The sequence below is a fragment of the Haliotis rufescens genome, unplaced genomic scaffold, assembly GCF_023055435.1.
Source record: "Haliotis rufescens isolate VD_foot unplaced genomic scaffold, xgHalRufe1.0.p SCAF_5, whole genome shotgun sequence".
Classification (NCBI taxonomy): Eukaryota; Metazoa; Mollusca; class Gastropoda; order Lepetellida; family Haliotidae; genus Haliotis; species Haliotis rufescens.
This window is the reverse complement of record NW_025964223.1, coordinates 13,364,463-13,380,434: the sequence shown is the minus strand read 5'-3', so window position 1 is coordinate 13,380,434 and position 15,972 is coordinate 13,364,463. Positions and strand designations below refer to the sequence as shown.

Genomic DNA, 15,972 nt, shown 5'->3' with positions numbered 1-15,972 from the left:
AACGGTTAAGTCAAAACATTTAACCAATGGAAGATGTTTATTGAAACCTAAGACCATGTTATCAGTCTGTTGTAAACTAGCAAGTTAGAACCTACCTCTGGTGGCAAGATGGCTGCAGGCAGTGCATGCTTCATCCCTCCATAGTCCACAGCGTGGGACTCCAGGTTCGCTGACACTGACAGGTTGGACACCTTGGCCACCTGACGTGTCTCATCCAGCAAAATGTTGCAAGCTGAAAACAAACATTGTTTTTTCAGCAATATGTGTAAACAAGGGTTATTTTAGTTAACTAAAATGGGAGTAGTCTCCCTTGCCCTGAAGGTTGTTATCTGCCACAAGCTACAGCATTCGTCACCACTCGCCCCTTTCCGTGACCTGCAAGAAGACTCTTATCCCTGTCGATGAATGTTATGTGCGAAAATACAACAAACCAATCAGAATGTGCGTATGATTTCAAGTTCTTCGTCAAAGAACCCTCAGAAATAATTTTTGATTTGACATATGTTTGGCATCTATAAATATACCCAAGGCACAGTGAAATGTGTTCAATCATAGTGTATAATTCCGCATGTCCAGATGTGCTTTAAATTGCATCTGAAATATATATAATATATTGGGAAATATATGTGACCTATTACGCAACGAGTTGACAACTGTTTCAGGTATGCCCGTTTGCGCTAAGACGGAACCTGGTCGCAATAATGGCCATGAGAGGGGCACGAGTCGCTATTTGGCTTGTCCAAGAATAACACGAGTTGGTCACGAATGAAGCTACAGTTCTTATTACCTCCCTTTGCTAAAAGAAAGTGTTTTTACAATTAGCCATTGACATGCTCGCATGCAAGCAGTTAAACTTTGCCTGAAAATAACCCTTTAGACTGAACATTATATTACTTGTAAAGACATGAGATTGATACTGATAAAACACAATTGGGCACAATACCCATTGATAGCCAGCTTGGAGTTGTTGTACAATTAACGTACAACATGATAAACTCCCAGCGCCTACTATAGCAAAACTAAGAAACCTTAAAGTTTGAAGTAAAACAACAAAGAAAGGACCGTTTCAAGATCCAGTCTTAGACTGAATCTTAGTTAAGCAAAATCTTAAAAACTTAAGACAAAATTTGGCTTAGCAAAATAGATCACTTTCATGATCACGGGGCCAGATGATGACATATCCCCCCCACCCCCCCTCCATTATATGCTGGGGGGGACAAGTGTAATACAGAGGAGAGTGAAGGATGCATAGCATTTTGGGGACCTCCTGCGAGTGTGTAACCCCGCGTCAAGTTTGTGGCTACCATACTTGTTTGGTCTTCAGCAACCCATGCTTGTTGCAAGCGGCGACTAATAGGATCAGTTGGGGTAGATGTCTGTCTGTTACCGTGACAACACCCCCCTACTGACCTGTCCAGTTGATGTAGGTGATCTGTCTGTCATGCAGTGCCAACACTGCCTACTGACCTGTCCAGTTGGTGTAGACGATCTGTCTGTCTTGCAGTGCCAACACTGCCTACTGACCTGTCCAGTTGGTGTAGACGATCTGTCTGTCGTGGAGTGCCAACACCCCCTACTGACCTGTCCAGTTGATGTAAACACTGTCTGTCGTGCAGTGCCAACACCCCCTACTGACCTGTCCAGTTGATGTAGACGATCTGTCTGTCATGCAGTGCCAACACCCCCTACTGACCTGTCCAGTTGATGTAGGCGATCTGTCTGTCATGCAGTGCCAACACCCCCTACTGACCTGTCCAGTTGATGTAGGCGATCTGTCTGTCATGCAGTGCCAACGCCCCCTACTGACCTGTCCAGTTGATGTAGGCGATCTGTCTGTCGTGGAGTGCCAACACCCCCCGGATGATCTGCTGCATATAGTTGACTGTTGTCTTCCAGGCCAGCTTTTTCTTCGTCTCTCGTAAAACCTGCCGCAGACTTCCAGCTGTAACGTGAAAGACTTCGTGTTAGAGGGAGCCAAGAGAACACACACAACCTAAATCAGTCCAACATTGACTTAACAACTCAAACGTACTGATGACTTCAGCAAGTTCCGTCAAAAGTTCGAAAAAGCTGTAGAGAGTCCTTCTAAAAGATGTAAACCTGTATGACACATGCTGCAGTCAAAACACTCCTCCTCGGTTTAATTGAAAACGCAAAACCTTGATCAGGAAAAACATGGAATTTAAAGCATCTTGACTACATTCGAGGTTGAACAAAATGAAGGCCTCGTTAAAATAATAGAATGATGTCACTATAGGTTCACAAGGTAAACAAACTAACACTGTAAATATCATTCTGGGCAATGCTCCACATAACAACAGCATCTTTTGTTCGATACTGCATACACAGTGATGTAGATTGTTTATCACAGCACTTCAAGTACACATAAATAAAGTGCTTCCCCAAAAAAACTCTTATATTTAACATAAATAGGGCATGTTTCCGCGTATTTGATACTATTGAGTGGAATGTGAGGTGTAAATCATTTTAATGTTCAATCTCAGTTAACTCAGGGAGTTATCTAGACCTGCTCAGAGGCAGATATTCAGCCAAAATCTGCAGCAAATAAAGGTAAAAAATCCCAAGTTGAATTTAGAATTTCCAAATTCCTCAGAAATTATGAACAAAAGAACATAAAAACATCCAATTTTGATCAATATCACAGTCGTTTCTCCAAATGGTCTAACAAGGGTACTTAGTTAAGACCTGAGACAAGTCCCTGAAACGATGACTGGAGGCCAGCCCTTACCTCCCATGAACTGTGTGCAGATGAGGAGGTCCCTCCCTTGTTCCATGACCCACAGATGCTCCACCAGGTTGGGGTGAGACAGACTCCGCATCTTCTCGTACACATGCCACTGATGGTCCAGCTCCAGCAGGGGCATCTAAACACCGGTATACACCCGTTATACAGCATTACAGCATCACAACATCTAAACACCGGTATACACCCGTTATACACCATCACAACATCTAAACACCAGTATACACTCCAAGTGAGATTGTTTCACAACATCTCCAAGTGAGATTGTTTCACAACATCTCCAAGTGAGATTGTTCACCACATCTCCAAGTGTGAGAGTGTTTCACAACATCTCCAAGTGAGAGTGTTTCACAACACCTCCAAGTGTGAGAGTGTTTCACAACACCTCCAAGTGTGAGAGTGTTTCACCACATCTCCAAGTGAGATTGTTTCACAACACCTCCAGGTGTGAGAGTGTTTCACAACACCTCCAAGTGTGAGAGTGTTTCACAACATCTCCAAGTGAGAGTGTTGTGTTCCATACAGATGTAAGCATCAGGTCCTGTACTTCTACATTTCCATGGAAGTCCCCAACACAAATAAAATACGAATAAAATACAAATAAAACCATACTCACTCATTCACTCTCCACATATGAATGCGGATTACCAAAGTTATGACCGAAAGTAAAGCTGGAAGAAGCAAGGAGATGTCTTACCTTCTTCAGAACACTTGGAGCCCTAGAGGTGGGAAAGATGTCAGAAATTAGGACCACGTTGTGGGATTTACTGAGTGGCGATAACACCATCCAGTCTTCTCCTTCACGTACTGGGCCGGTGTACTGGCAGTTCGGACTCAACTGAAATATATGGATCATGTAGGTGAGAGAGTGGCACACTACTGGGCCGGTGTACTGGCAGTTCAGACTCAACTGAAATATATGGATCATGTAGGTGAGAGAGTGGCACACTACTGTGCTGGTGTACTGGCAGTTCGGACTCAACTGAAATATATGGATCATGTAGGTGAGAGAGTGGCACACTACTGTGCTGGTGTACTGGCAGTTCGGACTCAACTGAAATATATGGATCATGTAGGTGAGAGAGTGGCACACTACTGGGATGGTGTACTGACAGTTCGGACTCAACTGAAATATATGGATCATGTAGGACAGCATGAATGTATTGCCTCTACAGTGAGAGAGCCGTACTGGGCCGGTGTACTGGCAGTTCGGACTCAACTGAAATATATGGATCATGTAGGTGAGAGAGTGGCACACTACTGGGCCGGTGTACTGGCAGTTCGGACTCAACTGAAATATATGGATCATGTAGGTGAGAGAGTGGCACACTACTGTGCTGGTGTACTGGCAGTTCGGACTCAACTGAAATATATGGATCATGTAGGTGAGAGAGTGGCACACTACTGGGCTGGTGTACTGGCAGTTCGGACTCAACTGAAATATATGGATCATGTAGGTCAGCATGAATGTATTGCCTCTACAGTGAGAGAGCCGTACTGGGCCAGTGTACTGGCAGTTCCGACTCAACTGAAATATATGGATCATGTAGGTCAGCATGAATGTATTGCCACGGTAGTGAGAGAGTGGCACACTACTGGGCTGGTGTACTGGCAGTTCGGACTCAAATGAAATATATGGATCATGTAGGACAGCATGAATGTATTGCCTCTACAGTGAGAGAGCCGTACTGGGCCAGTGTACTGGCAGTTCGGACTCAACTGAAATGTATGGATCATGTAGGACAGCATGAATGTATTGCCACGGTAGTGAGAGAGTGACATATAATTGCGCCTGTCATACTTTCATGTCTGAACCCTTTTAGGAATAGTTTTATCTTTGGTGATACAGGGTTTCTAAGGAAGAGAATTTATGGATGTCAACTTCTTTACAATGAGAAACCCAATGTTTCTGAATATGCACTTACTCCATCAGGTGAAAGGATTTCTGATAGCATTATCATTTAAAAGCACATATCAAAATGTAACATATTTGTACACAGTACTACACACAAATTTGTATGGATACTGTACAGGGACTAGTACTCAATATCTGCTTATTGCGGCGGAGACAAAGTGAGGCATGTACTCACGCGGAGGAATCGGCCCGGCTCTGTGCTGGTGTCGGTCATCTCCAGGATGATGTCCAGCTGCTGCCGGATCCGGGAGATGGCCTCCATCGGATCCCACGGCTCCCTGCAACATCAACACACGGCATACAAACATCTTATTATATCGTGGGTCGATCATTTTGCTAATTTCCCTGTCAATTACCAATAGGTCTAAAAGGACGATTATACCCGTGAAGAAGTGGGTCAGAATAGATCTTCAGCAACCATGCTTGCTGTAAAAGGAAACTATGCTTGTCTTAAGAGGCGACTAACAGGATCGGGAGGTCAGGCCCGCTGACTTGGTTCATGCATGTCATTGTATCCCAATTGCATGGATCGATGCTCATGATGTCAGTCACTGGGATGTCTGGTCCAGGCTTGATTATTTAAGACCGCCGTCATATAGTTGGAATATTGCTGAGTGCAAGGACGATTACCATTGGTTCATGACAATGGTCCTCAGCTTAGAGACTCTTGCATGAAATCACCCCAGAGTGTGGTTTTGGGCCGCTTTTAGCAATACTGTAAAACGTGAAATTAATGCGTTTCCAAAAGAATGCGACCGCTGGCCCCAAGCCAAAAATGCGACTCAATATGAATGCGACACCCCCTCCTCTCAAGCTTCAGTGGATTTATATCTAAACAAAATGTCCTCTGTCAGGTTTACATGTGAATCCTCACCTTAATCCAGCCTTACATTAATCCAATCACACACCAAATAGCACCGCTTATTAGCACTGAGTAGATTACTTCGCTAAAACAAAACATGCATGCTGGCTCGTGTTGGACCTTGACGCAGTCGCAAAGAACAAAGACACTGTTTGGGTGAGTGACAATTCACAGGATGTAATTAGTGTTTGAATGACAATGTTTATATACTTGTTACAAGTGCTGCTCAATAAACAGTGATGTGGAATACATAGTTGTTTGTTTTCAGCGTATATCTAAGTTGGTATTTCTGCTATCCAAAATATCTTATTGTTGATATAAATGCGATGTTTAATAATGCGAGCCAAGACCACTCGCATTTTTCGCATTTAATTCACGCTCACGTTAATTTCAAGATTTACAGTATTCAAGCAATAGCATGTCAAGGACACCAGAAATAGGCTCCACACGTTAAACCCATGTGTGGAATAGAACTCGGCCTTCGGCGTAATGAGCGAGTGCTTAACCCCACTGCCCCGCAATGCTTAAGGCTACCTGCACATCATTTAGCAAGGTACAGTATGACCAGGGACTCTTTTGGTCGGAGTAGGGGGAGGCTGGGTTTGTGTGACAGAGACAGAAATAGTTTTGGGGTCAGTGTGTCATAACATACTTTTTTTTCCTTTAAGCAAAAGATTAATATTTTACAAATCACTGTTTTATGCAAACATATACTTTTTACAAAATCCTTTTATATGTGACTATTTTTTAATTTTTAAAAAATCCAAACCCCTCCTCCCCGGAATATCAAAAGGTTGGTCCCTAAGTGAGTGTTACCATGGTTACAACAGTGAGAGCTACCTACACATCAATCAGCAGGGCACAGTATGGCATAGGGCACTTGATGTTGTCACATCTTTCTCCATGACATCTCAAGGCCAGCAGAATTGTTTCCTGCTCCTTGTCGAGGCTTGCCTGGACCTGTATGTTGTTCTCAAACATTGTCAGGATTTTCTTGGCCTGAAAATAATCAGAGGCAATCAGCAAATGAGAATCCAAACACTGTGGACCAGGAATTTGATGATATAGTATTGGGAACATATATTGTTTGCTTTCCTCACATCTTCCATGATATCATTCTCAAGAAATTCCAAAGAATGAATATTGAAATGAAATGGGTCAATTCACCAAAGATTGTAGAAGGGCTCAACGTAACAGCCTCTGTCATGACATACTTTCACACAGCCTCTTCCATGACATACCTTCACACAGCCTCTTCCATGACATACCTTCACACAGCCTCTTCCATGACATACCTTTGCACAGTCTCTGTCATGACATACCTTAACACAGCCTCTGTCATGACATACTTTCACACAGCCTCTTCCATGACATACCTTCACACAGCCTCTTCCATGACATACCTTTGCACAGTCTCTTCCATGACATACCTTCACACAGCCTCTTCCATGACATACCTTCACACAGCCTCTTCCATGACATACCTTCACACAGCCTCTGTCATGACATACCTTTGCAGTCTCTGTCATGACATACCTTCACACAGCCTCTTCCATGACATACCTTTGCAGTCTTTGTCATGACATACCTTCACACAGCCTCTTCCATGACATACCTTTGCAGTCTCTGTCATGACATACCTTCACACAGCCTCTGTCATGACATACCTTAACACAGCCTCTGTCATGACATACCTTCACACAGCCTCTTCCATGACATACCTTCGCACAGTCTCTGTCTTCACACATATCTTCTTGGCACCGTGACGCTCTCTCTAGTCTTTCCATGAGTTTATCTCTGAATCTCCAATCAACAGGTGACTTGTCATTCTTGGACACTTGATGATCAATGACCTCTTCCTGTTTCAGGGGAGATAATCCACATATCAAATGGAAATGTTTATGAATATGAAAACAGCTTACTTATTGTACTGTGACCAAAGTAATTATCAAACACCTATCCAAATTTATCAGGCTGAAATAAAACATGGTGATTGAAAATTTCAAAACAATTAATAGATCACAAGTTGAGTTTGTTGAAAGGGATCTGAGTCCTCAATGTGGCTACTCCCTAACACAGCCTAGTCACAAGGTGGGGAGGGGTTCAGAGACGTACCTGGTCCTCAATGTGGCTACCCCCTAACACGGCCTAGTCAAGGTGGGGAGGGGTTCAGAGACGTACCTGGTCCTCAATGTGGCTACTCCCTAACACGGCCTAGTCACAAGTGGGGAGGGGTTCAGAGACGTACCTGGTCCTCAATGTGGCTACCCCCTAACACAGCCTAGCCACAAGCTGGGGAGGGGTTCAGAGACGTACCTGGTCCTCAATGTGGCTACTCCCTAACACAGCCTAGCCACAAGTGGGGAGGGGTTCAGAGACGTACCTGGTCCTCAATGTGGCTACCCCCTAACACAGCCTAGTCACAAGGTGGGGAGGGGTTCAGAGACATACCTGGTCCTCAATGTGGCTACTCCCTAACACAGCCTAGTCACAAGGTGGGGAGGGGTTCAGAGACGTACCTGGTCCTCAATGTGGCTACTCCCTAACACAGCCTAGCCACAACATGCACAAGGTGGGGAGAGGTTCAGAGACATACCATGCATAGACTCGTTAGTCCAGCCAAAATGTAACTCCATAATCCCAGCTTAGTTCGGCAAGGGTGGAAACTGGACTTTTAAAGTCAGTTAACTCTCTTGCCTCGGGAAGATGCAAGGTGGGGAGGTGTTCAGAGACGTACCTGTTCTTCGATGTTGGACAGAACCGGGTAAAAAAAAGATTTGGACAGATCAGGGCTTGACAAGTCTGAAATATTCAAGAAATCAATGACAACCACAAGACTAAAATCCATTTGTATGAATATGTATCACCCCAAAATTATCAACATAGAAAATGTCATCATAGATGAGGTTAGTCGCCTCTTACGACAAGCATAGTTGTCTTTCATGAAAAACATGAGTTGCTGAAGACCTATTCTACCCCGGATCTTCACGGGTCTGTATCACTATAACCTCAGACTGAGGTTTACTACCCATAGGGGAAGAAATAACTGAGTTCATAAATATTGTATGTGCACCAGTGAAAATGTCACTTTACGTGCACTGGTGTATGTATTATTTACGTCATCTGGACGGCATTGTTGACGTGATCTTATTGTGACACAAGGTCGGAAACTAGAAATGATTTCATAGCTGGAGATCGTCGACGTTATTCGACAATTGTGGTTTTCTAACATGGTGGTCTAAAAAGGAGTTCAAAATGATTAAGAAATAATGAGTGATGTATTTTAAAATCATGGGTGAACAACCACCAATCATTCCACTTTTTGTGAGCGAGGAATCCCGCTGGGGGTCCCTCCACACACAATCACCTAACTAAGGACAGGATCCTGTCAACTGGGTCACTTACTTGCCACCCATTTGATTTGAAGACTAGGAGACGGGGTAGAACTGTCAGACGGCACAAGCATCTTGTTCACATGACTCAGAATGGTGTCCACATCTGCAGGAGTGTCATCTAGTGTCATCAGGTACTTCTGTAACAGCTCATGTGATGGCTCATTCCGGTAAATTCCAAGACTCCCTGATGCCAAGGCTGCAGCGTTATTTGGCAAACAATAATATGGACATATTTGGGGGTCGTCTCTCTTCATGCAATCGTCCAGAACCTTTAAGTCATAATTTAAATGGTTGCCAACGTCAACGGGACTGTTTTCTTCGGAGTATCCCCCCACAGCGCCTGGGGTTAGATCTTCCGGAACTGTTCCTGAAGCTATTCCTTCTTGTGTCAAATCTGATGGTAACTGAAAGCTTCCAGTGCTTTTCTCCAGCAAATCAAAATTTGGTACATTGCCCTTGTTCTCATCTTCACAACTGTTCTTGATGGAGTCGCCAAAACCATCCACATATAATGAAGGATTGTTAACACGGTTTAAACTTGTAGTCACAACTGTTGAATCGGATTGAAAAATACTCAAACAAGGCAACATGTCCGCTTGACCTGCACTGGTCAATGTGTGGTTATTTTCCTCCAAGGTGGGGAACTCCTCTTGATCGACACTATTGTCTGTTATCACTGAGTCACTGAAGTTAGTTTGATCACTGAGCTGAGACTGTAGTGAGCCTTTAGAAGAGCTGCCAGTTCCGTATCCACTCGACCTGTGGCGAAAAAACTGACGAGCTTCTTCACCCTGGGGTGAGAAAAGATTCTGATTTTGACTTTTCTCTTGTGGGATGTCGTAAACTGTAGCACTTTCATGAAAACTGACCGACCTCTTGATACTGTGCTGCAAGCTTTTGCCATTGTACACTTTCCCCTCAATTTCCACTTTGTGATTGGACCCTAATGATCCATTGTTGCCAGCTCCTGTATTTAGAATCTCCTCCGACTGAGCTCGCTGTCTCTTCCCAGGGTACAACATGGGTTCCAAGCTCTGCACAATGTCTGGTGAAGGATCATCAGGTGCATTCAGAGACTGCAGCAAGTCTGGCAAGTCTGGGGCACTCTGACTCCACTGTTTCACAAGTCTCTCCCTGGAAACTTTCCGTTTGGAAATGGGTGGCTGATCATCTGAAAAGACACTATCATCACGAGGGAGATTTGGTCTTGGTGAAATAACTGGTATTGACTCTCGTCGTGAGGGGTCATACTCAATAGAGCAGTACCTGTTTTTAGACTCGACAAGTGAAGCCCTCTTTGACTGGAGGTCTTCATCGGTAGATGACCTTGACATTCGGGATGAAACAGGCTCACCTCCTTTTCTTAACTCAGGGGGGTCATATTCTCGCTCCTCACCCATTTCATTAATATGTGTCAGATCATTTCCATCAGCGCCACTAGGCAAACAGCTTCTATTTTCTTCACTGTAATACTCCGATGTTTCATTGTCCGAAACCAGCATCTGTCGGTCATGTAGGTCATCCTTCAACATTTCTCTAACAGAGTCCGGAACATCAAACTGCCCTGAAGCCGGAACATCAAACTGCCCTGAAGCCGGAACATCAAAATGCCCTGAAGCCAGAACATCAAACAGCTCTGAAGCCGGAGTTGACATGGCCTTGTCATCTGACATGGCCAAACAGGGCTGAAATGTTGGCACCGGATTAGCAATGGTCTGTCTCCCAGCAATCAGGTTTCTTGCAAGTTGCTGTGGTATTTGTGTCAAGTTTCTTTGGAGGTTGCTGTTTTCAAATGCGAGGACATCTGCATCAGTTTCGTCAATGGATACGTAACTTGGAGGTCCCTCCTCCTCCGAAGCAGACATAATCCCGCTTTACATGCCGACACACTCTCTCTGTTGTACAAGGGTGTGTACATCTAGTGATGGCACCATGTCATGTTGTGGACGACGGGGGCTGGCTTCTGGCTCCTCTTGTTAATGTGTGAAACTGAGCAGGATCCATTAATCTGGAAAGAAACCGTCACAGTCAGAAAGTGTTCCATCATTTTTACTTTAATATCAATTTTAAAAACATTTTTCACTCATACATTTTTATTAGTTCTTTGATTATATATATATATATATATATACACACACAGATTTGAACACACTTTCCTTATATCATTTTGCAACTCTGAGTTTCATGCACCCATGGTATTGCGTACGATCATCAGGCATAATGAAACATGGTTTTTAGTTTGACCCTTTCTTTTTTGCTCGGCTTGGGGGTATAACATGGCGACAGGTGGAAATGAGCTCGCTTCTTTTGTTTAGCTTGTAAGCTGTTAGCATGAGAATCTCGAGCTTCTCTTCCATGCATAGGTTGCAAATCCCTGCTAACAGCTTACAAGCTAAACAAAAGAAGCGAGCTCATTTCCACCTGTCGCCATGTTATACCCCCAAGCCGAGCAAAAAAGAAAGGGTCAAACTAAAAACCATGTTTCATTATGCCTGATGATCGCACGCAATACCATGGGTGCATGAAACTCAGAGTTGGAAAATGATATAAGGAAAGTGTGTTCAAATCTGTATTTATGCTCTTCTTTGTATTGAGCACTCTCTTCTGCAATTGGATCATACTTGTGTGTGTGTGTATATATATATATATATATATATATGTGAAGTGTGCTCATATATATTGAGAAAGACATTGAGCACACTTCACATGTTATGAAAGTTATCAAATGTGTTCATAGGTTCATTTCAGCAACTGTTTATTGGGTCAATATCTATATCTAATTATGAGATAGACATTGAACACACGTCACATGTTATTATGAAAGTTATCAAATGTGTTCATATATGTTCATTTCAGCAAATAAATGCATAAATAAGTCTGAAATTGGACAAAAAGGCGATTTCAGGATTCTCAGGAAATATATTTCTAATACAAGTATTTGAAGATAAGCAAGACTAACTCATCAGATTTTCTTATATGTAGATAACAACAGTATACGGTACAAACAGTTCATGTCGGTCGCAGACTTGCTCATAATTTGATCTTCTCATTAAACAAGGCTGAAAAAAATAATAGTCTTGGTTCTCTGGCACCGCAGCATCATCATTTAAAAAAAATCAAAAGAATCTTTAAAAATTCCGCATCTCGAACACACAACCCTGGGGGTTAAATGCTACTATACTTAAGAACAACATGATTTCCCTGAAATAATTGTAAACAAAATTTGGTTACATACTAGCTTGAACAACCACAAAAAAAATCAACAACACCGCAAAAAATTCAAAAGCCATTGCCTGAAAACCATTTCTACTATTTTTTTAAGCCTAATCTGCCTTTTCCACTCATGTTAGCTATACATGGTAATTAATCATACCAGGTCCTAAACTTGCAAGTGTAAGAAATAAAAAGGCAAGCTTTCAGCCATTTAAACATGTCCGATAATGTTACAAGAATTCATTCCAAGTTTTCCGCAAAGGTTAATCTGGAGAAATTGACTGTGAATGGCAACATCAAGATTACTTTTCATTAGTGTTGTAACTATTCACCGATACCTATGTTATCATCCATGGGCGGATACAGAGGGGGGGTGCGGGTGCGCGCACCCCCACCTTTTTATTTCGAAAAAAATCTTTATTTCTGTATAAATTACCACCAAAGACAATAAATAGATCTTAATTGTGCACCCCCCTTTTAAAAAAAGCTGTATCCGCCCATGTCATCGATACTTAGGTACACACGATACTTGAATCGTCGGTTTGTGAGATTGCGAGACACTATAAATAGAACAGGAATTAATAGAGTTAGCTCCCTTTATAATGACAGAAGCAGCACAGCTCCACCTGTATGCATGGCAAACACAAGGACGTGGTAGCTGAGGACGTGGTAGCTGAGGACGTGCCGACTGAGGACGTGCTGACTGTTACATTCAATGACCATTTATTTAAACCTGTTTCGTTCTTGTGGTTTTCTTTGAGATGTCAATACATAAATGTATGAACATGATGAAGAAAGACGTTATAGAGCTGTATTTCAGTGATTTCATCATTTTTTACTATTTAATGTGATGTATCGTGATACCAGTAGTATTGTGAGTCCACATCGTCATATGAATCGTATCACAAGATACAAGGCAATTCTCAGCTCTATTGGTAATATTTCCTACTAAAAAAACCTTGCACCAAGTTCAAGGTGAAGATCCGGGGTAGAATAGGTCTTCAGCAACCCATGCTTGCCGAAAATGGCGGCTATGCATGTCATTAAAGGCGACTAGCAGGATCGGGTGGTCAGGCTCGATGACTTGGTTGATGCATGTCATCGTATCCCAATTGCGTGGATTGATACTCATGGTGTCAATCACTGGATTGTCTGGTCCAGACTCCACTATTTACACACCGCCGACATATAGCTGGAATATTGCTGAGTGCGGCGTTAAACAACAAGCAAACAAGGTGAAGCTATACTGAAATGGCTATACCCATTGTCTGTAACATATCCTCCTTCCAATATACCACAACCTGCCTGGATGCATCAACTATCACAATAAGACTCCATGCAGATATAAAGTCACGTTTTCAAACATAACAAAACTGACATTCTGAGAGCACTTTTTAGAAAAAACATCACTTTAGCATGATTACTTGGGTATCTATGTACAGTTTCAGCTTCACAGGGTCACAGTTGTTGAAACTGTTGTCATGTGTGATGGATTGACTGATGGCAATCTCTTCCAGGACATCAAAATTTTAACAACTTGGGGTTCAGAGTATGTCTCAAAACATAGGGTATTAAAGTCTCATATCCTACATTGAACTTTTGAACTACTTTCTTAACATACAGTAAACTATGGTAATAACAAACTAAAAGTGAGCACTAATTTCTAGTTCGTTATACCGTATTCGACGTAATAAGTGCCCAGGGCGCTCTCAAAATTTGAAATAGGGGGCTCTTCGTATTAGAATAAAATTTTGGAGTTGAAAGATTGTTAATTTCGTGGTTTTAATGCCAGCCTGAAATGTTTATATACGACAGATATATTTATCCAGAATTTAATTGCCCATAATTAAGGGTGCATATAACACATGAGTGCGTATTATACACGAATAATAAGTCTTGTATACATTGATCAATCGGAAGGGGTGCTAATTGGGATTGTTCACTAGCCAATATATTAGCAAATATCGCTGTGGGCGCTTATTAGAGCGGGGCACTTATTACGTCGAATAAGGTATCCATAGTTCCTTATGAGCATATATACAGCACAAGGCCGTCAGTTCGTTATAAGCGTCTTTGTTCGTTATAAAAATAGTTTAGTGTACTTACAATTATAATTTCGAATGCGTCCTTTTTCCGGAAAATTCAAGCATTTTGCAATATCTGAAAATTTGCACTTTATCACATTTATGGCGAAATATGAAAACTAGTTCTTTTCACTGATGCCTGAATATATTTAAGCTGTTTACAAATCTGTGCAAACCCTGGAGAATCTGCAGAGCTTGTCAGACCTGGTTCTTCCTGAATGAACACACCAGCCAGATGAATCGACACAGCTGTAATCATGACATCACATCTTCATGTATGGAGTAGCAATGCGTCCTGTACACATATGAATGATCCTGATTGTCGACAAAATGCCTACGTTTCCTTCTTTTTGATGTCTGCCAAGATTAGACAAGCCAATTTCACAGAAGTCTGAACAAATCACACGGAAAACCAACGCTTAATGTCACTGACCTCTTCATATCAACATACGATCTCCCACTTCTAGGAAATATAGGTTCCCTAACCACTGTTTTCATAGGTTATGGGTTAGGAGTTGAGAGTTAAGATTTGTTGTCAAATCTTGTAATGGGTAAGAAATTTGTTCATGCAAAGTATTAGATTATGGTCAGAAAACAAAACAAAAATATTTAAATTTTGTTTATATTTGCCGACAGCACTACTTTTGATGGATCTAACTCACTCAGCCACCAAGGCTTCCACAAAAATGAAAGTCCGACAACTGGATCTAGATCACATACTTTGTGTACCTCCCTGACAAGTGTAAATAAGCATGACTCCCATGGCTGAAAGCTATGAACACACAATGCCATTTAGAAAGTGGTCAAATGTAACAAATGTTATATTTTGGACAACACATTCTTAGTAAAGTACAGATTCTAGTACTTTTGGGGGGTTGAGTCCCATCCAGGATTTGAACCCACACTGCTAGAGTGAGGCACCTAATCGCCAGCACACTAAGTGAGAAACAGGTCTCAGGTTAGCGGACTTATGTTAAGTTCAAACCTTGAGTCTCAACCTATACTTTAATCTCAATTATTAAGTGATATAAAACTTGTGTCAGAACCATAATATCCTACACTTCAATAGGACACAATATGACTTCATTGACATTTTCCCTGCATTTCTAAATTTGGACGGGAGGACATTATTAATAGTTGTGTTGAGTGCAGGGCTGGGATGGGAAACTTGGGTACTTGGGTACTCGGGTACACGGGTCGGATACTGAGAAGGCCCCGGGTAGTCGCCTCCAACGACAAGTATGGACACCTTTTACGGCAAGCATGGGTTGCTGAAGACCTATTCTACCATGGATCTTCACAGGCCTCCTCTCTAAGTAAGAGAGTGTGTTTTGTATAACAACATGTTGGATGGTACAAAGATATCGCCAGGATTCCATGCTCTGTAGCAATGTGCGTGCGTGCGTGCCTGCGTGCGTGCGTGAGAGTGCGTGAGAGTGCATGAGAGTGCATGAGAGTGCGTGCGTACGTGCGTGCGTGTGTGCCTGCAAACACATGGGTCTGTGGTTTTGTGCGTGGGTAAGAGGACATTCAGTCAAATTCAGGGCCTTTGGTCAGTAGTCATTATTTTTTTGGCTTCGTACAAAAATCACGCAAATAGCGGAAAAGCTGTCAAGTTTGATCTAAATTGCAAAACATCTCTATGTGAATGCGGATTGTCTGTGTGTAAGGATACATGCGGAAAGTGGTCCTGCTTTCATTTCATTTCATTTACTGCATTTCATGTTTTGCAAATACCA

General features: G+C 42.4%; 1 protein-coding gene across 1 annotated transcript in view; it reads right to left on the bottom strand.

Annotated features, from left to right (window-relative positions):
- LOC124138244 overlaps positions 1 to 15,972 on the bottom strand; it is a 38,190-nt gene that overhangs the window by 7,396 nt on the left and 14,822 nt on the right. Inside the window, exons 2-10 of the mRNA XM_046504798.2 lie at positions 8,947 to 10,944; positions 8,279 to 8,343; positions 7,263 to 7,400; positions 6,386 to 6,540; positions 4,855 to 4,957; positions 3,462 to 3,602; positions 2,750 to 2,885; positions 1,808 to 1,942; positions 96 to 232 (exon numbers count right to left, since the gene is read on the bottom strand). Coding sequence (XP_046360754.2) covers positions 96 to 232; positions 1,808 to 1,942; positions 2,750 to 2,885; positions 3,462 to 3,602; positions 4,855 to 4,957; positions 6,386 to 6,540; positions 7,263 to 7,400; positions 8,279 to 8,343; positions 8,947 to 10,801 — 2,865 coding nt within the window. The 5' untranslated portion in view covers positions 10,802 to 10,944. The remainder of the gene's footprint in view (positions 1 to 95; positions 233 to 1,807; positions 1,943 to 2,749; positions 2,886 to 3,461; positions 3,603 to 4,854; positions 4,958 to 6,385; positions 6,541 to 7,262; positions 7,401 to 8,278; positions 8,344 to 8,946; positions 10,945 to 15,972) is intronic.